We start from the raw sequence: 20,150 nt of genomic DNA, 5'->3' as shown, positions 1-20,150 counted from the left end.
ATGTTTTTTAAATCGAACCCCCCCCCCCTTGGAGTGCTGCCTTTCTGTAGTATTTCAAGATGTCCATGAAGGAATTGCAAGTTGGAATGTTCCCTCTCCCCCCACCCACAACACCTAACACAGTTTATGACTTGATTTGGGTTGGCTTTGTGTTTTGATTTTTTGTGGTGTTTTTAAACCTTCTGGGGGACTCAAATGTGCTATTCCCCAAGATGTATTCTGTGGCGGATGTGCTAAGAATATTTAGACAAGCACTTAAACCAATAAAATGTTTTTTTCCTGAGTGAAGAATGTGAAACCTAGCAGATCAGGATACATTTCTGTGGGAGCTGTATTCAGTTCCAGGGAGCCCCCCATTTTCCCTAGCTGCTTGTTTTGGCATAACACTAAACCATGGCTTGGCCCTTTGGAAGTAAGCCATGTCCACATGTGCCCCTTCTTCTTCAGTACGTGATTAGATTTGTTGCTTTGGATTACTACAAGTCATAGCTTGGGGTGTTTGGTTTGGTTTTTTTTTTAACTAGCCATTTATATTCCAAATCCAAACCAGGATTGCGTTTGGTTTTAAAACCTGGGTTGAAATCCTGATTTGGAAACGAAGTACATGCTAGAATTTCCAGGTTTAGAGGAAATAAAAATGGTGCTTTGCTTTTAACGTGGAAGGCATATATTGAATGTGAACACAGGAGTGAGAGAATAAGAAAGGTGCTTCTTTTGTAGCATTGAGGGATCAATTGAGGCAGTTGAAGATGGATTGGCAAGATTTTTGCAAGTCAAAGTGCAAATAAAAGAGATGACTGAGAGATAGTACTATGAGAGGCAAAAAACATGTCCTGGTTCTCTAGAATGCACAAAAGGCTGGCATGTCAATGTATATGTGTAGTAACTGATTGTTTTCCCACCAAGCAGAAAAAGATATCCCTAACCTCTGTCAGATGCATAGCTATTAAGATCTGGGCTAGGCAGTACGAGTCTAAACTGGCCTGCATTTTTTCCCCGTGTTCAAACTGAGGCTGTGTTCTGACTGGCTTCATAAAGCAATTAGGTCATGATCAGATTCCACACAGCAACATTCTTTGGGAGAGTTGAGGACTACAGAAGAAAAATTTTGCATGCTTATTGGCACATATTTGAAATAGGAATAGGGAGGGGGAACAGTGCCTTGATGGGCTGTGTACTCAAAAACAATTCAGGATTTTTAGAATTTGGATTTCGGATTGGTTTCCATGGGCCCTGAATACAGTTGCAGAATTCAAGTTTGAACATCCTCCCCCCGTGGAAATGTTTCAAGTCCAGTGGCCAAGTAGATGTCCCCAGTGGGTTTACAGGTAGGGCATGGAAATCAGAGCCTCTTTTCTGTTGTCATTCCCCAACACTGGTACTCAGAGGGGTACCCCTCTGAAGGTGGAGTTCAGTTCAGTTTTTATGGCTAATAGCTATTGGTAAACTCTATTATCCATGAACTTGTATAAGCCACTGGCCATCACCGTATCATAGCAGCAGCAGGTTCCACAGGCCAATTTCATTGGAAGAAAAACTTCCTTTTGGTGTGGTCTAAATAGAGGTGGTGAAAGGGTGATGGCTTGTCAGTGCTGTAGTAAGGAAATTGGGAAATGAAAGTCTTAGTTAAATTTATAAACTACTTTTTAAATTTTGTAAAGCAGCATACTCAAGATGTGGCATAGGGTTCTAACAGCCAACAGGATGCGACTCCTCCAGCCAAGAAGGAGGCCAGTGAAGGAGGCCACATTGAGAGAATTGATGGAGTGAGGTGCATGCTAATGGATCAGAGCTACATTAAAGGGGTAGAAAGTTTTGGTTGGAGGGGTGGACTCACCTGGCGAGTGGAGCAAGACCATTGACACAGAGCAAGCAGTTCTGTACCAGTCAGACAACTAGATTGTAATCTGAAATGAAAAACTGTCAATTTGCCCTGTAAAAATCAGATTTTTCATTTTACTGTTGTCCTTTTCTTATATAAAGATGATAAATATTTTAATAGCTACTGTACTTGCAGTTTACCATAATTTTTCTTCATATAAAAAGGCTTTTCTGTTTCACATAACCTCACATACCTGTTTTGATAGCTACTGATTCATAACCACATAGCTTAGCTAATTACATTGCTTCAGTGGCAGGTTCTTATGCTTTTATATGGCATTGTCTTTGAATTGCTTCCTCTGTGTGTGTGTGTGTGTGTGTGTGTGTGTGTGTGTGTGTGTGTTTGTCTTCTTACCATTTTTCCCCTTCAATAAGGAGAAGTCAGGTGTTGCTGTCGACTTAAGATTGTTCTGAGAGCGACTGAGTTGCTTATCACCATGATTTCAGCAAGCTGGGTGTTTGCAGTTTGTCCAAAGGGTGCTAGTTACGAAGTCAGTTACATTGTATATGTATATGGTTAGAAACCTTTTCCCCTTAAGTTTGCATTATTAATGACTGTAAAAATTGTAGCTTGTTGGGGAAACATCTGTGATGCCTCAAATGTAGTATGCTTTATACATTTCCCAAGTCTTTGTTATCAGTTTTTGGAGTACAGACACTTAAACACCTGCCGGTTAGGCTCACTTCTCATTTGTTTTTCAGTGGTGATCAGGCAGCCAATTAATTGATGGATTGCTTGTGAACTATGTGTAAGAGTTCACAGAAACAGGTTACTTTACAACCAGTAGATGCCAATGCCCCAGCTGCCAAAGACATTTTTCTCTGGGCCCAGCAATTGGGGAGGGGGGGGAAGTATCAGGAGTCTTATATCCCATGCTCAAAACTTTGTGGCCTCCTAGACATGTTGAGATGCACCAAATTGAGGCGGGCGGGTGTGTGTGTGTGTGATCAGAATCTCAGCTGATTTCACCTCTCAATGAAACCAAGGTCACCTTGGATTGCAGATGCTTTTGCTCCCCCTCCCCTAATTGACCACTTTTTACTTAGTGCAGCCTCTGTCCAAATGGTAAGTCACTGAAAATAGTGATAAAACACTTCCTGTATTTTTAACAAGCAAACAACCCGGGATACCTTCCACTCTCTCTGTCTAGATTGTACCTTTCCTCAGTAGTTGTAGCTCTGAGCACTGAGGAAGTGAGTGAGATGGTGCCTCAGACAAGAGGTGACAGCTAGCATGGCGTTTGTTACTGTGCTTGACAGTGACTGCCATCAACCATGCTAACTTTCTCTTCCATTCAGTAGGTTCAGGATTGTTCAGCATTGGAGCCAGTACAACCCCCATGTTGCTCGCAGGTGCCAGGTGTACTGATTCAGCGTCTTCCCATATTATTGCATCTTGAAGTCTCTTTTACAAATCATAAGGGTTCTAGATATGATGTGGAAAGCGATACAAACCAAATGGAAAGGAAGCTGCAATCTGTGGCAGTCATGTACTGTAGTCACCATGTGCAAAATATTTATGTGAATTTTCTCTTCCATTTCACAGAAAGTGGATGTGCCTGTGATGCTGCAACATCTGAGGGACCAGAGGATGTTCATGATCCAAACCATCGCTCAGTACAAATTTGTCTATCAAGTGCTCATCCTGTTCCTACAGAACTCCAGGCTTATTTAGCATTCTTTGAAGACACTCTTCCTTCCCTCTCCACCTTGTGTCTTTGCGGGTCTCTTCTCCAACGATAACCATGTCTTTCAGTATTGTGCGGCACTCCCAGAATTGCCTCACTAATAAGGAGACAATGTTCTTCCCAAGATTATTTTATACAAAATAATTTATTTTTCCCCCTTTGTCTTGAACTTATGTGTGAATTTCTTTTTTTAAATATTTGTGAATCATGACAACTTCGGAATTGAACCACATTTGAAATGACTGATCTGCATTGTAACAAGATAGTAAGGGAAAATGTTCCTATTGAATGGTGATGTTCTCCTGACCTTTGGATTACTATATGTCAAGTGAGGCAGTGTCTCATTAAAATTTTATTCATATCAATGACATTATTTTTAATCCATCTTCAGGGCTATGCACATAGGAATGACGGCCCAGCTATATTTTTCATGTCATCCCAATCTGCATGTACATAAATTGCCATTGTGGGATAGAATAAGCTAGAATTACATCTGAGCAGCAGGACAGTCAGAATGCAAATCTTCAATATTCAGCAGTGCCTACACTTACGCAACTACAACACAGTTTGAATGTTGTAACAAGAACAATCTTATGGAGGGCAGGGCACCGGAACTGTGTTATTGGCCTTTGTTCCTTCAGTTGAAGAATCCTACTCAAATTATTCAGGAAACAGATTTTATTAACTATGTAGTTTAAAATGTCAAGTAGCTGGGGGAGGTGCTATGCCTTTATGTAGACATTTCTAAGGCACAGTCTCCAGGGAAGCTGAACTACGTTGGCAACTCCCATTGAATCTTGTGGAACTTGCAAGGAGAACTTCTTAACAATTTGTGCCTTTATATGTCAAATTCCACTCCCTACTGTCTGTTATTCCAATTAGCAAAGCCTTATCAGATGAACATATGGAGCTGTTCATATTGATTAGGGGTGTGCAGAAAAAAAACCCCAGTCCACAGTATTTTTCAAGTCTGGATAAATTGAACTAAAAATGGTATTTTCTGGTATTCCTGAATCCTAATACTGGCATAGTATTCAGATTCAGTAAATATTGCAGAATGTTAAGCTTTTTTTAGCTCCATTGTATGCACTACTCAGCTTCGGCTATCTAGTGGGCTCAGCTGTTTTGAGTAGCTGAAAAAACATTTATATCTGGCTGAAATAATACCAATAAGGTATTTTTCAGCTTTTTCCTGGGCTCAGATTAGCTGAATGCATGCCCCTAATACTGAGTTAGCTCCCTGGCCTCAAGACTGTCTCTTCCATCTGTAAGCAGCCTTTCAGGTCTCAAGAGGAGGTGTTTGAAATCCCAGTGACAGTGCTAGATTCTGAGTGCATAATGCATGTGTTCTACCACAACATCATAGCCAGCTATGCCGGTGTTTTTTCTTTCACTGATGCTGTTGCAACCATTTCCTGTGGCTGCCTAATATTATTTGCTACCACTGAGTGTGGCACCTGAAGTTAGGGTTTTAGCGTTGCTTTCCTCTTGGAGTGGTATTCCGTTTGAGACAGTGGAGCTGAACCAGAGGGCTTGGCTGGTGCTGTAGGTGGGATATAACTAAGAAGTAGAGCTAGGCCACATTTAAAGGCTCCCTCTGACTAGGATAAAAGGAGTCAGATCTCCACTTCTTTTCCACTGTGTCTGATGAAGGCAGCTTTGACTCTTTAAAGCTTACTCCCTGACCCTCCTGTTGATCTCTAATGTGCTACCTGACTAGAATCTCTTCTTCTGCAGACCAAGACATCCACCCTCTGAAACTTCTGAATCAAGGGCAGCCTTGGACATAATGAACAGTGAGCAGCATCACTGAATGGAAAAGACATTTGAACCATCTCCTCCCCACAAATGATTAGGGGAATGGAGCATTATAAAATGCTGGGGGAAAGTCTCTTGCTGATGTTCCTTTAGAGACCATGTTGATTCTTTAGTCAACTCCTGCTTTCCGGCCAGCGCCTCCTTACCAATGCCAACATATCTCTTGTTAAATTAGCTGCAGCCATTTAAAGTCTTTTAGTGGCATCTGCGTGATAATTGCACAGAGACACTTTGTATCTGGGAAGCTGGCCAAGGAATAAACCTTGAAGCAAAGTGTATTAAATTAGTTATCTCATTATAGCTTTTTGAATAATTTCCTAATGATGAATTAAGTTTGAACCCAGAGCTGTCAAGTCCCATTGCTCCATTTGGCCTGACAGGTAGGGAGTAAGATGGGGGAAATAGTCAGTTCCAAGGTCTGATTATTATGATATCTCAGTTGAAACGAATATATTCTTGGCTTTCCTGGAAGTGTGTGGGGAAAAAAAGTTATTTAATAAACAGGCATAATGGATGCTAAGAGGGAAAAGTCAAGGCTGTGCAGCCAAGGTTTTTTGTCACAGTGCATGCATCTTTCAGGCAGAATTGCAGGGTTTCTGAAATGAATAAAAAAAATACAGTGATCACTCATGAGTCAAAGTGCTGCCAATTGAATAAGCAGCCATTTTCAAGGCATTCCAAAAATGGGTGGTGAACTTCAAAATGACCTCCATTAAAATGCACATTACATTTTAGTATCATCTTTACTATTGATTTGAATTCGACTAGGTTTAAAGTTTGAGTCCTATGGTACCTTTAAGACCAACAAAGTTTTATTCAAGGCATAAACTTTTGTGTGCAAGCACACTACATCAGATACAAAGAATCTGCCAGTTAATTTTCTAAATGCTAACCTTGATACCTGAAGTGTAATCCAACAGTTTTTCCAAACTAAACCCTGTAAAATCATTTCTCTTAGGCTCGAGTAACTGCATTTGTCCAGTGATCTAGAACTGGGATATCTTTAAGAAAATACCTTAATGTGAATCTGCTCCTTTTCACATTTACCTCTGTGAACACTTGCCATCCTAATGACAGCATTTTGGTTGTGGTGTCCAGATTGCAGAAAATACTCCTAAATCAGACCTTCTTCATAACTTATTATTTGCCTTGGTAAAGACCTGGCTGAATTTCTTGGGATAAATGGATACAGTATAAAAGGTAGGGGTATTTCTGATTGTGAATATGGAGCGGGCTTTTGTTGTATCTGCTGCCATGTGATATCTCCCCTCCACTCACATTCATTCTATTGGGTCTCCCTCTCCCCCAATGGATTTTATACATTATATAAATTTATACACTATTTTTAAATTAACATTCTTGAGGATCTTTCAGATAAATTGAAGGATATATAAGTACATAAAACAGGTATTTTGAAAGCCATGTTATTCTCTCTAGGATTGTTGGCACTCCATAAGCCAAGAGAATGAAATGGCTGAATGTCCCTGTATTCCCAAGTCTTGTTTAACTTGATTTTTAATATAAACTATTATTAACCACTGCTTTGTGTACAAAGCAGCTAAGTAATGTTTATAATAATGCCAGCTTTTCTAGCAAATTAATGTTCAAGTCATCATGTCCCCTTGAGATAAAAGTTTTAAGTGTTTACGTACATCATGATTCCATACCCTAATTTGCTGACCATCAGTGATCCTAGAACCAGTTTAAATGTGTCTAAATATATCAGAAATGTAAGAAGATGGAAATTGCATTATAAAACTTTGGAATGGATTCAATTGAACAAGTCTGGACAACTTACCCACTACTGCATTTTTGGGTCTGCCTCATGGTTGCTGCATTCATCACCTCTGGATATAAATTTGTACTGTAGTTTTCAAAGCTGACTGTGAACTGGGGAGACATTTCTATTGCTTTTCTCCATTGCCTCAACTCTCTCAGCAGGCTCAGAGTTGAGTTGTTTATTTAGTGTCCAGCTAAAGTGGACAGGAATTCATCACTGTTCTCATCAAGCTCCATTGTGGAGCTGCTATCCTATTTTTAACCAGTGTTAACAACACTAGAGTATTCAAAGGTAACACAGCTTAATTCTATTGAAATCACCACCAATGGGAACATTCTTTCCATTTTTAAACAAAAATATCTTTCTGTGGATATTTTGCACAAAAGGTTACATATGCGGATGTTTCTAAATTGCACCTGTTTAATCTTATATGACTTGTGTTACAAAAACTAACATGCTTAATTGATTTTTTCATCACTGGACTTTTGTTTCGTTACAATATTGTTGTACTTTATCTGATATTTGCTCTATTGACTCAAGTTCAGAGCCATTATTTGGACAGACTTAAGTTCTCTTGTATGTATAAATTTTGTGAACAAGATTGACTATGTTTATTTCCATTAATTCACTATGACTGCCATTTGCTCTATTTTGTACTATTGAATGCCTTTAAAAAAAACTATGCATGCTGTTTTGTACACTAATGTATATTCTTATCAGAACATAAGCTTATGCTTGTTGGTTTTATGTTTTGTATAGAACCAACTGACTGACAGTATTTTTGCACTGTTCTCTGGTCTTCTGTTTTTGTAAGTTCTTTAGCATTAATCACCTGCATTTTTTTTACATTTTCACTGCCTTTGTGTACATAGATCTCTGTTCCAAGGTGAGAAATCTGACTCAGAGCTTTGTTTTTATAAGACTATGCCAAGCCTTTGTATTAATCTTATGCAATAAATTTTTTTCTCAAATTCCAGTGGTTATGCTTACCAATTTATTAGTGTTACAACTGGCAGACTTATAATGCTTGATTTATCAATCTAACCCAATAGTACTGAGATCTGTTGGAAGCTCACTAGCTCTATGGAATAGCAGCATCATCACAATATGTGACTGGTCAGTTCTGGCAAGCATAGTGAGCCACAGATTGTGCTATATTAAAGATTTTGCGAGTGGGGGGGTACCTTTAATTATGCAAGAATATTGATGCATAACTGGGGAGGCATTTGTTCCAAGTGTCTCACATGTGAAGAGGATTATGGATATCAGACATTCTTGACCAATCAACCTGGGGATAAAATTTGCAATGCCTATATATCAGTTAAAATCTGAAAGGTTTCTCAAAATTAATTTTGTTGACAGAGTTTGAATATGCAGAGAGCAGAGCACTTGGCTGCATAAACAATAAAATAGTTTCATTTATGAAGATAAATATGTGTATGTATGTGTGTATAGTCCTGGAGAGGAGACGCCTGAGAGGGGATCTGATAACCACCTTCAAGTATTTAAAAGGCTGCCTTATAGAGGATGGAGCAGAGTTGTTTTCTCTTGCCCTGGAGGGATGGGCCAGGACCAGTAAGATGAAATTAATTCAAAAGAAATTCCAGCTAAACATCTGGAACAAGTTCCTGACAGAGCGGTTTCTCAGTGGAACAGGCTTCCTCAGGTTCTCCATCTTTGGAAATTTTTAAACAGAGGCTGGATAGCCATCTGACAGGCTGATTCTGTGAAGGTTCGAGGAGGTGACAGGCTACCGTGGATGAGCGATAGGGTTGTGAGTGTTCTGCATAGTGCAGGGGTAGTGGACTAGATCAGTAGTCCCCAATCTTTTTATCACCGGGGACCGGTCAATGCTTGATAATTTTACTGAGGCCTGGGGTGGGGGGTAGTCTTTTGCCGAGGGATGTTGCCGCCATCTGAGCCCCTGCTTCACTTGCTTTCCCGCCAGCGGCCCTGACTTCCCGCCACCCACTGAGGGGCGCTGCCAGCAGCAGCTGTGCAGTGCCACACCGAGGGGGAGCCCCAGCCATGGCGGCTGCTGGAGAGCACCAAAGGTGAGCCAGCGGCAAAGTGACAGGGCAGCCCCCGAGGCAGCAGCCGGGGAGGAGGACGAGGAGTCGTGGACCGGTACCAACTGATCTAAGGACCGGTCCCCGTCCCCAGACTGGGGGTTGGGGACCACTGGACTAGATGACCCAGGAGGGCCCATTCTTCTCGCTCTATGTCCTGAGAGCTGAGCCAATCAGCCCTTTGGTTAAAGATTCCCTGAAAATGTTGAGACCGAAGGAACACTATGTTAGCGGTCACATGCTTTCTCAGTTAGAAGGGCAGTTTGTCCACAAATACCCTGTTTCAGCATTGTCTGCACCCATTATTCTATTGCTTTGCAATTGCATCTTGTCAGTTTCACCAAGGACTGATCAGCAATGGCTGCACTCACACAGAAAGGGAAGTGTACTCTCTAGCCAGCTGCCATGCTTTCCAGGAGCTGCCAGGATTCCTCAGGTGACATCATTCTCAGCCCACAGAATTATTCATCTATTCATGGCTTTTTCTGCTCTTCTATGTGCAGGTCAATGGCACCCTTGTTAATCTCATCACCCTCTGAATAGTCCTTCCTTCCTGCCATACCTAAGGAACTCCATTAGCCTTAACTCACCCACCACACCTAAACATTTCCTATCTTCTTGTCTCATCAAGGAACTACTAGCATTTTGTTTAAATCGGTCAATACAATTGTTTTTTGTTTCACTTCTCGGGAAACTAGTCATGGGACTATCAGGAGTATTAACAGATATTATCTCTGTCCTGAAAAACCTTACCCCATGCTTTGTCCACTCCAGGCATGAATCTCACCTGCTCCCCTGATTTATTTTTTATTAGTAATCAAATCAAGTCCATTGTTTTAGGGGCTGCAGAGCCTGATGTTAGCCTCCAGACACGTCTCAGTATGTTTGCATCTCTGGGATTCTCTGCACATACCCACAACGTGTGGGCTTGCTTTTCTTCATGTGTGTTGATATTCTGCATACACCTAGAGTGCTGGCCACTTTCACTGTTTCTTCTTCTGAACTTCTACATGTCAGTAGATATAATCTTTCTCCTCCGTGCCCCCTCCCCAAGATTTTATCCTCTAGAGCAGTGATCCCCAATCCCCGGTCCGGGGACCAGTCCGTAGATCAGTTGGAACTGGGCCTTGGCTCCTTCTCCCCAGCTGCTGCCTCAGGGGCTGTCCTGCCACTGGCTTACCTTTGATGCTCTCCAGCGGCCACCATGGCTGGGGTTCCCCCTCAGCGTGGCATTGCGCAGCTGCTGCTGGCAGCGCCCCCCAGTGGGCGGTGGGAAGTCAGGGGTGCCAGTGGGAAAGCAAGCGGAGCAGGGGCTCAGGCGGAGGCAACGTCCCTTGGCAAAAGACTACTCCCCCCCCAGGCCTCAGTAAAATTGTCAAGCATTGACTGGTCCCTGGTGATAAAAAGATTGGGGACCACTGCTCTAGAGAACATCTCGAATTTACCTCTTGTGAGTGTATTTTGCTTAAATTATGTGAAAGTACATTTTTAGTTTTAAACTTTTCAATAAAGATATTTTTATTTTCAATTGATCTCTATGAGTTTTCTGAAAGGATCCAGGCACATATATGGGGAGTTTCCTGTTGTTACCCCTCTGGTGTCTTCTAAATTTGCAAATTCATCCATTTAAATTTAAGAGACTATTTTATGTCTACTTTAGGCCACTATGTGAATCTTAGCCCACTGAAGGAGACTCCTGTTGAAGGGAGTGGGATCTTGTGCCACCCAGGTGGTTGATGTATAAATTTGCCATAATGTTCTGTGGAACTTACAAAAGGCTGCTTGCCTGTCCCGTCAACTGATGCTATGTTTGGCCTCTGAGTTGGCCCACTTGTCCTGGCCTGTGTAGTAACTGTAGTGTGTGCCTGCCAGGCAGGCAAAATTGTATCTGGTGTTAAATCTGCCCTGGCCAGAACTGGAAAGAGCAAACCCCTTTAAAGGTTTGAGTCCTGACTCCACCAACAGAAGGACCTGCACATTTTTTTTCTGGAATAGGAATCTGCTTTAACTGAAAGATACTGCCTGGGGTGGAAGAATCAGCTGCCGCAAGGACTGGAACTGAAGCTGAGCCCAAAGAACAGTGTCCAGGTGTGAGATCAGCAGACCCAGGAGGCAGGGTAGGAGCCAAAGTGATATAAAGGGGAGGGGAAGGATAGAAGTGGGCTACCAACTTCTCATGACCAGTTGGTAGTGTTATTACTCAAGATGATGGCAAACATGTAAGCAATTCCTGATGGAACAAAAGTCTCTCAAGCCTGCATTTCTTTTTATTCCTGTAGGTTCATAAACACACTCGAAACATGCGGAGACATTCCATACATGGGGTAAGAAGTTGCATTGTCACCACCCTTGCAGAGACACCGTTAGCATAAATTAGACAATCAGCCTGAGTTTTGACACTGGAGATGCATACCGTAAGCAAGAGCAAAGTTTGTACCACATGTTGGCATGAGGGTGTACAAGTGGCCACACACAAAAATGATAAAAAATACCTAACAGGGCAGAGGTCCTACTTTGCTGGGAGCTAAAAGCAATTTCACAATAGCCCTCAGTTAAAAGGCAAACAAGCAAGCAGGCCACAGTAAGGTTGTCCCAATTTAATTAACTGCGCTGCGTGACTAAGATAAACAATACATTAAAATCTGTAGGGAACAAGAACTGGTCAGCTTCATACGTGATCAAAAGCATTAACTGTAGGAAACCGTGGCATTTTTGTTTTTTAAAAAAATGCATTCAAAAATTAATTTGTCAAGGCTCAAGTTACTTCACAAATCTCTGAGAATGCAAGAGGCAAGGCCTAAGTGCACCGCATGTTTGTCATTCCAATTATTTTACAGAAAAGCTTTCATCCCATGTCAGTTTTCAGAGCACTCCTGATGGTTCCATAGCAAGGCTTTTAAAGGAAAGGTTGAAGGATTGCATAGATTCAAAGACTCAGTGGGCCTCTAATTCCTTTTTTATCTCTATAACGTATGGATGATCTTTCCCATGTGCTATCTCCATGATAGCAATTGCCTGAAAAAAGAGAAAAAAATACAATTGATTCAGACAGCCTTGGTTTATGAAATGTTCTCTTCAGGGATCCCAAAGAGTCAGAAACCTCTGACTGGTTTTTGTCCCCTTAAATGTACCCAATTGAAAAAACAGCCCATTTGATTGTATGTATCGAACCTTATTATATACCCAGCACCTTTGATCCTAAGAGATCGTCAAGCCCCTTTTGAAAGCCAAAACTTGAAGGACATTGTATGTGCTTTTCTATCCAAACTTAACGGATCATCACTGTAATACCGAACACTCCCAGGACCAGTTTGGGCCTGATGGTATTCAGAGAATCTGGGTGATGAGCAGGAGCTGGGAATTTGCCAGCCACATCTTGAGAGAACACAATCATGCCTCTGCATCACCCTTGGGGTGATGGCTGGGGGCTTCTGGAGCCAATGTTTGCCTACAGAAAGGCCATGAGGTGATGGGAAAGGCAGACAGCTGCCGCTGGACCTTGAAGATTGAGGTGCTGTGGATCCCAGCAAGTCACCAAACAAACAGTATCATGGTCTTTATCCTCGCTTAACAGGAGTTTCAATGGCTCACTGGGGTTTTATGTTTCATTTCTTACCTTTTAAAACTCTGTCAGTATGACTGGTCTGTGAAAGGTGAACAAAGCTAACCTACCCTAAGGAGTCCCAAAGCAGCTTACAATCACCTTTCCCTTCCTCTCCCCACAACAGACACCCTGTGAGGTCGGTGGGGCTGAGACAGCACTGAGAGAACTGCTCTGTGAGAACAGCCCTAAGAGAACTGTGTCAGGCCCAAGGTCACCCAGCTGGCTGCAGGTAGAGGAGTAGGGATCAAAGCAGCTCTCCAGATTTAGAGGCTGCCTTTCTTAATCACTACACCACTCCGGATCTCAAACAAAAGACATTCATGGTGCACGCAAATTCTCATGTAGGCCAGTGGATGAAGCCACATATTAGAATAGGGGTAGTCAAACAGCGGCCCTCCAGACGTCCGTGGACTACAATTCCCATGATCCCCTGCCAGCGAACACTTTTCTTCATGTGTGTGAATGTTGGCAGGGGCTCATGGGAATTGTAGTCCATGGACATCTGGAGGGCCGCAGTTTGACTACCCCTGAATTAGAACATCCTTTTTCAACCTTTGAATCATGCAGGAACCCCTGAAATACTTTTCAGGCTTCAAGGAATCCTGGAAGTGGTGACGTGCCCTTTCAGAGAAATGGATGCAGACGTAAGATGCGGGAGCCAGCCAACCAATCAATTCCACCGTGCAGAAAGAGACTAGGCCTGTAGAGCAACAGGGGAAGTGGGCTCTGGTGATGTCTAGTGATGTCAGTGTCCATCTGAACTTGTGGGAAAGGCCACAGAACCTCTGGGGAGCTCTCATGAAATCCCAGGGTTCCTCAGAACCCTGGTTGGGAATCTCTGAGTTAAAAGGAGATACTATCATGCAAAGAGCAAGACAGATGCTTCTCTCAGGAAAGAGTTTAGCCATGTGCGAGAACAGCCATCTTCTACAGGCCAGTATGTCTTACCTGTATGAAAACGGCTGTTTGGTGGGAAGAACAAAAACAAAATCTATCAGCATGAATTCTGCAAAGGGAACCTTCATATCACAAGCCTTTGGGAATTCTTTGCATACTCAGGCATTCCAAAAGCCTTTGACAAAGTACTTAATCAAAGGCTCCTGGATCAACTGAGCAATCATGGGATAGGCAGACAAGAGACATCCGCTGATTAAGGAACAAAATGCAGAGGGTGGGAAAACACAAAATATTTTCAGCATGGAAGCTGCCCAAGGCATCAGTGCTATTTAACCTATGTGTCTGGTTTGAAAATAGAAGAAGTCAGGATTGTGGATATCACCAAGTCACTGAGGGTGATGAAATCTCAAACAGCTTCAGGAGTACCGGCCAGAGAATGTGTTGATGGGGAGAAAAAAAATAAATAAAATATATATATACACACACACACACACACACACACACACACATATATACACACATATATGTGTGTGTGTGTGTGTTGGCTGTATCTAGAAGGGAGGTACCATGTAGCAGATGCAGCCTTTCAGAAATCGTCATCTCATGTGCTGGCTAGCACTCATTGCCACGGACTGGCTACCATGCCATTAATGTATATAGCTCCACCAGTTAAGAGAGGCTATGCAAACCAAGTGTCATGTGTACGTTATTGCCCTTTTCTTGTGTCTTTCAGTATGAAATAAAAGCCCCAATTTGCTAGAGTTTACCAATTCACGGCTCATACCAACCCCCACACAGGGTTTTCCAGCTACAGAAGAAAAAAAAAATATTTTGACTACCATATGCACTAACATTCAATCTAGCTACTGAAATGCAATCTGCTTGGTGCCATATGCCGGCTTCCGTGAGAGCCAAGAACATTCAGTTTCCGAACAGCTCTTGATTGTACACAAACCGCAGAAACTGAGGGTGACTTTTCAGTAAGGGATCCTGTTGGGAAAACCATATGCACGAATCAAACCAAAACTGCTGCTTGCTGCCACCTTAATTGAAGGCGATGCAGAGTGGGGGACAAGAACGAGGCAGGTGCAAGAGGGCCATGCCTGGAGGCGGAGTTGGTACGGGAAGAGAGCTTGAAACTCCAACAAGAGCAGCTGCCTTAAACAAAAATGAAGAAACAGAGGAAGGCAAGAAATAAAGTCAAAGGTCTCCACCGGTGACCTGAATGACCCACTAACTGGCAGAGCTTTTCCACAAGAAAAAGGATACCTTTGTTAGAGCTTTAACTCCAGCAGCTCTGTTTTCCAGGCCCATGTACAGTCTCCCCAGCTTCAACCACATGGAGGCCACGTTGAGGGAGTACAAAGGGTAATGTTTACTGTAAAAAAAAACACACACACACACACAAAAGGTAGCAGAGCTTCACATTTCAAGAGCACAGTTTGGTCTTGGCCTGACACAAAGCCCTGGTCCTCAGGGCCAACAGGCCCCTCTGCCTTCTCTTTCTGTATTGGCAATTTGATTATTCCCAGTATTTTTATAAAGATAACCTTTGTCACTCAGCATCCCATGGCCTTCAGCAGACTAGTCCCATACAACACATTTCAGCTGACATTCTGGCCCTTGATCCACCTGAAGCGGTGGCAGCAGGCTAGGCTACCCAGGTCACAACAGCCAGCCTAAACCTGCTTAGCACTTTGGGCTTTGTGCCCACAAAAACTAGGTGAGTCACTGGGGTGATAAATCTGATTTCAGCCCCAGGGGAGGAATGTGCCGTTGTTTTGCCTGCTACCACTCCCTGCCAGCTGATCTATGACTTCATGCTGGCACCCAAGTCAAAGGGAGAGGCTTGGTTGTACTCCCCAGCTGGAGAGAAAATCATCCCCCAAGATGCTAGTTTGCCAAGGAGCCTCGCAACTGGCCCATGTCCAAACATAGCGTACACAGTGTAGCTACACAATCTTTTGAGCTACACTGCTGACAGATGTGCTTTTTATGCACAGAATTTATGGCGTTGGGTAGTCTTACCCAAGGGCTGCAAGCTGTACCTTTCACAGCAGCCTTGCCATATGAATTCAAAAGCTAAAATGGCCCAAAGCAAAGAGCAGTAAAAGGAGTAAAATATTCTTCCTTAAAGGCAAAATCGGGCATATGAGGCATTGCCTTCTGCCAAATCAAGTCACTGTTCTCTCCAATATCAGCAGCTCTCCATCATCACAAGCAGAAAAAAGTCCTCCCTAGCTCCAACATACCTTTGGCTGAAAATGCCAAAGACTGAAGCTCAGACCCTACAATGGTAAGCATGTGTTCTGCCATTCAGTAATATCCTACATTTTCACATTATAGCTACAGGTATAGAGGCAAAAGACATCAAGGAACTCATGGGTGCTTACTATAGAAAACACACATGAAATGTGGTTTTGGGGAAGCGTTTTATAGACACCATGTGCCATGAAGAAGGCGAATCAAGCCAGAACTCTCCCTAGAAGCTAAAGTGAGTAAACTGAGGCTATTGTACTTTGGTCACATGAGAAGACAAGAGTCACTGGAAAAGACAATAATATTAGGAAAAGCTGAAGACAGCAGGAAAAGAGGAAGACTCAACTGGAGATTGATTGATTCAATCAAGGAAGCCACAGCCCTCAGTTTGCAGGACCTGAGAACGGTTGTTCAGGACAGTGTGTCTTGGAGGTCATTAATTCATAAAGTTGCCATAAGTCAGCAGCAACTTGATGCCACATAAAACACAACATTTTCCGTGACTTGTTGTTGTTGTTAGGTGCAAAGTCTTGTCCGACCCATCGCAACCCCATGGACAATGATCCTCCAGGCCTTCCTGTCCTCTACCATTCCCCGGAGTCCATTTAAGTTTGCACTGACTTCTTCAGTGACTCAATCCAGCCACCACATTCTCTGTCGTCCCCTTCTTCTTTTGCCCTCGATCGCTCCCAGCATTAGGCTCTTCTCCAGGGAGTCCTTCCTTCTCATGAGGTGGCCAAAGTATTTGAGTTTCATCTGGCCTTCTAAGGAGCAGTCAGGGCTGATCTCCTCTAGGACTGACTGGTTTGTTTGCCTTGCAGTCCAAAGGACTCGCAAGAGTCTTCTCCAGCACCAGAGTTCAAAAGCCTCAATTCTTTGACGCTCGGCCTTCCTTATGGTCCAACTTTCGCAGCCATACATTGCAACTGGGAATACCATAGCCTTGACTAAACACACTTTTGTTGGCAGGGTTATGCCTCTGCTTTTTAGGATGCTGTCTAGATTTGCCATAGCTTTCCTCCCCAGGAGCAAGCATCTTTTAATTTCTTTGCTGCAGTCCCCACCTGCAGTGATCTTGGAGCCCAGGAAAATAAAATCTGTCACTATCTCCATTTCTTCCCCATCTATTTGCCAGGAATTGAGAGGGCCGGATGCCATGATCTTTGTTTTCTTGATATTGAGTTTCAAGCCAACTTTTGCACTCTCCTCCTTCACCCGCATCAACAGGCTCTTTAGTTCCTCTTCTGGTTTAGTTCCTCTTCACTTTCTGCCATTAGAGTGGTATCATCTGCATATGGTATGGTATATAGATACCACTCTGCATATAGAGTGGTATCATCTGCATATCTGAGGTTGTTGATATTTCTCCCTGCAATCTTGATCCCAATTTGTGACTCCTCTAATCCCGCCTTTCTCATGATGTGCTCCGCATACAAGTTAAACAGGCAAGGCGACAGTATACAGCCTTGCCGAACTCCTTTCTCAATTTTGAACCAGTTAGTGATTCCATGTTCAGTTCTCACTGTTGCTTCTTGACCTGCATATAAGTTTCTCAAGAGACAAATAAGATGCTCTGGTATTCCCATATCTTTAAGAACTTGCCACAATTTATTGTGCTCCACACAATCAAAGGCTTTAGCATAGTCAATGAAGCAGAAGTAGATCTTCTTCTGGAACTCCCTAGCTTTCTCCATGATCCAGCGTACGTTGGCAATTTGATCTCTAATTCCTCTGCCTCTTCGAAATCCTGCCTGTAATTCTGGAGATTCTCGGTCCACATACTGCTGGAGCCTAGCTTGTAGGATTTTGAGCATAACTTTGCTAGCATGAGAAATGAGTGCAATGGTGCGGTAGTTTGAACATTCTTTGGCATTGTCCTTCTTTGGGATTGGAATGTAAACTGACCTTTTCCAATCCTGTGGCCATTGTTGAGTTTTCCAAATTTGCTGGCATATTGAGTGTAGCACTTTTACTGCATCATCTTTTAAGATTTTGAATAGTTCAACTGGAATGCTGTCACCACCATTGTTGCTCAGACTTCCTAAGGCCCATTTGATTTCACATTCCAGGATGTCTGGCTCCAGGTCAGTAACTACCCCATTGTGGTTATCAGGGATGTTAAGCTCGCTCTTGTATAGTTCTTCTGTATAATTTTGCCACCTTTTTTAAAATCTCTTCTGTTTCTGTGAGGTCCCTACCATTTTGGTCCCTAATCATACCCATCTTTGCATTAAACGTTCTCTTCATATCTCCAGTTTTCTTGAAAAGATCTCTGGTCCTCCCCATTCTATTGTTTTCTTCTATTTGTTTGCGCTGTTCATTTAAGAAGGCATTCTTATCTCTTCTAGCTTTTCTCTGGAATTCTGCATTCAATTGGGTGTATCTTTCTCTTTCTCCCTTGCCTTTACTTCCCTTCTCTCCTTAGCTATTTGTAAAGCTTCCTCAGACAGCCATTTTGATTTCTTGCATTTCTTTTTCTTTGGGATGGTTTTAGTTGCTGCTTCTTGTACAATGTTGCGAACCTCCATCAATAGTTCTTCAGGCACTCTGTCTATCAGATCTAATTCCTTAAATCTATTTGTCACCTCTACTGTATATTCGTCAGGGATATGATTTAGTTCATACCTGAGTGGCCTAGTGCTTTTCCCTACTTTCTTCAATTTAAGCCTAAATTTTGCAACAAGAAGCTGATGATCTGAACCACAATCAGCTCCTGGTCTTGTTTTTATTGACTGTATAGAACTTCTCCATCTTTGGCTGCAGAGCACATAGTCAATCTGATTTCTGTGTTGACTGTCTGGTAATGTCCATGTGTAGAGTCATCTCTTGGGTTGTTGGAAAAGAGTGTTTGCTATGACCATTGTATTCTCTTGACAAAATTCTACCAGCCTGTGCCCTGCTTCATTTTGTACTCCAAGGCCAAACTTGCCTGTTATCCCAGTTATCTTTTGGCTTCCTACTTTAGCATTCCAATCCCCCATGATGATAAGCACATCATTTTTTGGCGTTGCTTCTAGGTGTTGTAGGGCTTCATAGAACTGGTCACCTTCATCCTCTTCAGCAGCAGTGGTTGGGGTATAGACCTGGATTACTGTGATGTTGAATGGTTGCCTTGGATTCAAACTGAGATCATTCTATCATTTTGGGGATTGTATCCCAAGACTGCTTTTCCTACTCTCTTATTGATTATGAAGGCTACTCCATTTCTTCTGCGAGATTCTTGTCCACAGTAGTATACCTGATGGTCATCTGAATTAAATTCACCCATTCCTGTCCATTTTAGTTCACTGATTCCTAAAATGTCGATGTTCAGTCTTGTCATCTCTTGTTTAACCAGCTTGCCTTGATTCATGGATCTGACGTTCCAGGTTCCTATGGAATAAAAATCTTTACAGCATCGGACTGTCTTTTCGCCACCAGTTACTTCCACAACTGAGCGTCCTTTCATCTTTGGCCCAGTTGCTTCATTCATTCTGGTGCTACTTGTAATAGCCGTCTGCTCATCCCCAGTAGCATATTGGACACCTTCCGATCTGAGGGGCTCATGGAGTGGTTTGCCATTTCCTTCTCCAGTGGATCACCTTTTGTCAGAGCTCTCAGCTATGGGTGGCCCTGCATGGCATAGCTCATAGCTTCACTGAGCTACGCAAGCCCCCTTGCCACGGCAAGGCAGCGATCCTTGAAGGGGGTTTCCGTGACTAGGAGAGCTCAATTCCGGAAAACTACACAAAATTTGCAAATTTGCTCTAGTATTCAGTTTCAAGAAGGACGTCAATAAAACTGAAAGGGTACAGAGGAGAGCGACGAAGATGATCTGGGGCCAAGGGACCAAGCCCTATGAAGATAGGTTGAGGGACTTGGGAATGTTCAACCTGGAGAAAAGGAGTTTGAGAGGGGACATGATAGCCCTCTTTAAGTATTTGAAAGGTTGTCACTTGGAGGAGGGCAGGATGCTGTTTCCGTTGGCTGCAGAGGAGAGGACACGCAGTAATGGGTTTAAACTACAAGTACAACGATATAGGCTAGATATCAGGGGAAAAAATTTCGCAGTCAGAGAAGTTCAGCAGTGGAATAGGCTGCCTAAGGAGGTGGTGAGCTCCCCCTCACTGGCAGTCTTCAAGCAAAGGTTGGATACACACTTTTCTTGGATGCTT

General features: G+C 42.8%; 2 protein-coding genes across 9 annotated transcripts in view; one reads left to right on the top strand and one right to left on the bottom strand.

Annotated features, from left to right (window-relative positions):
- The window catches only part of PTPN14 (protein tyrosine phosphatase non-receptor type 14), a 170,791-nt gene extending 162,653 nt beyond the window's left edge, over positions 1 to 8,138 (top strand). For both annotated transcript variants that reach the window (XM_077339168.1, XM_077339177.1), the window contains one exon: positions 3,428 to 8,138. In XM_077339168.1, coding sequence (XP_077195283.1) covers positions 3,428 to 3,556 — 129 coding nt within the window. In that variant the 3' untranslated portion in view covers positions 3,557 to 8,138. The remainder of the gene's footprint in view (positions 1 to 3,427) is intronic.
- Positions 8,139 to 11,483: 3,345 nt separating this feature from the next.
- Positions 11,484 to 20,150, bottom strand: part of SMYD2 (SET and MYND domain containing 2) — a 57,957-nt gene continuing 49,290 nt past the window's right edge. For all 7 annotated transcript variants that reach the window (XM_077339111.1, XM_077339120.1, XM_077339130.1 and 4 more), the window contains 2 exons: positions 15,007 to 15,115; positions 11,484 to 12,251 (listed from right to left, as the gene is read on the bottom strand). In XM_077339111.1, coding sequence (XP_077195226.1) covers positions 12,171 to 12,251; positions 15,007 to 15,115 — 190 coding nt within the window. In that variant the 3' untranslated portion in view covers positions 11,484 to 12,170. The remainder of the gene's footprint in view (positions 12,252 to 15,006; positions 15,116 to 20,150) is intronic.

Source organism: Paroedura picta, chromosome 1 (genome assembly GCF_049243985.1).
Source record: "Paroedura picta isolate Pp20150507F chromosome 1, Ppicta_v3.0, whole genome shotgun sequence".
NCBI classification, from domain to species: Eukaryota; Metazoa; Chordata; class Lepidosauria; order Squamata; family Gekkonidae; genus Paroedura; species Paroedura picta.
Note: the sequence above shows the minus strand (reverse complement) of the source record. Positions and strands in the feature narration are given on the sequence as shown.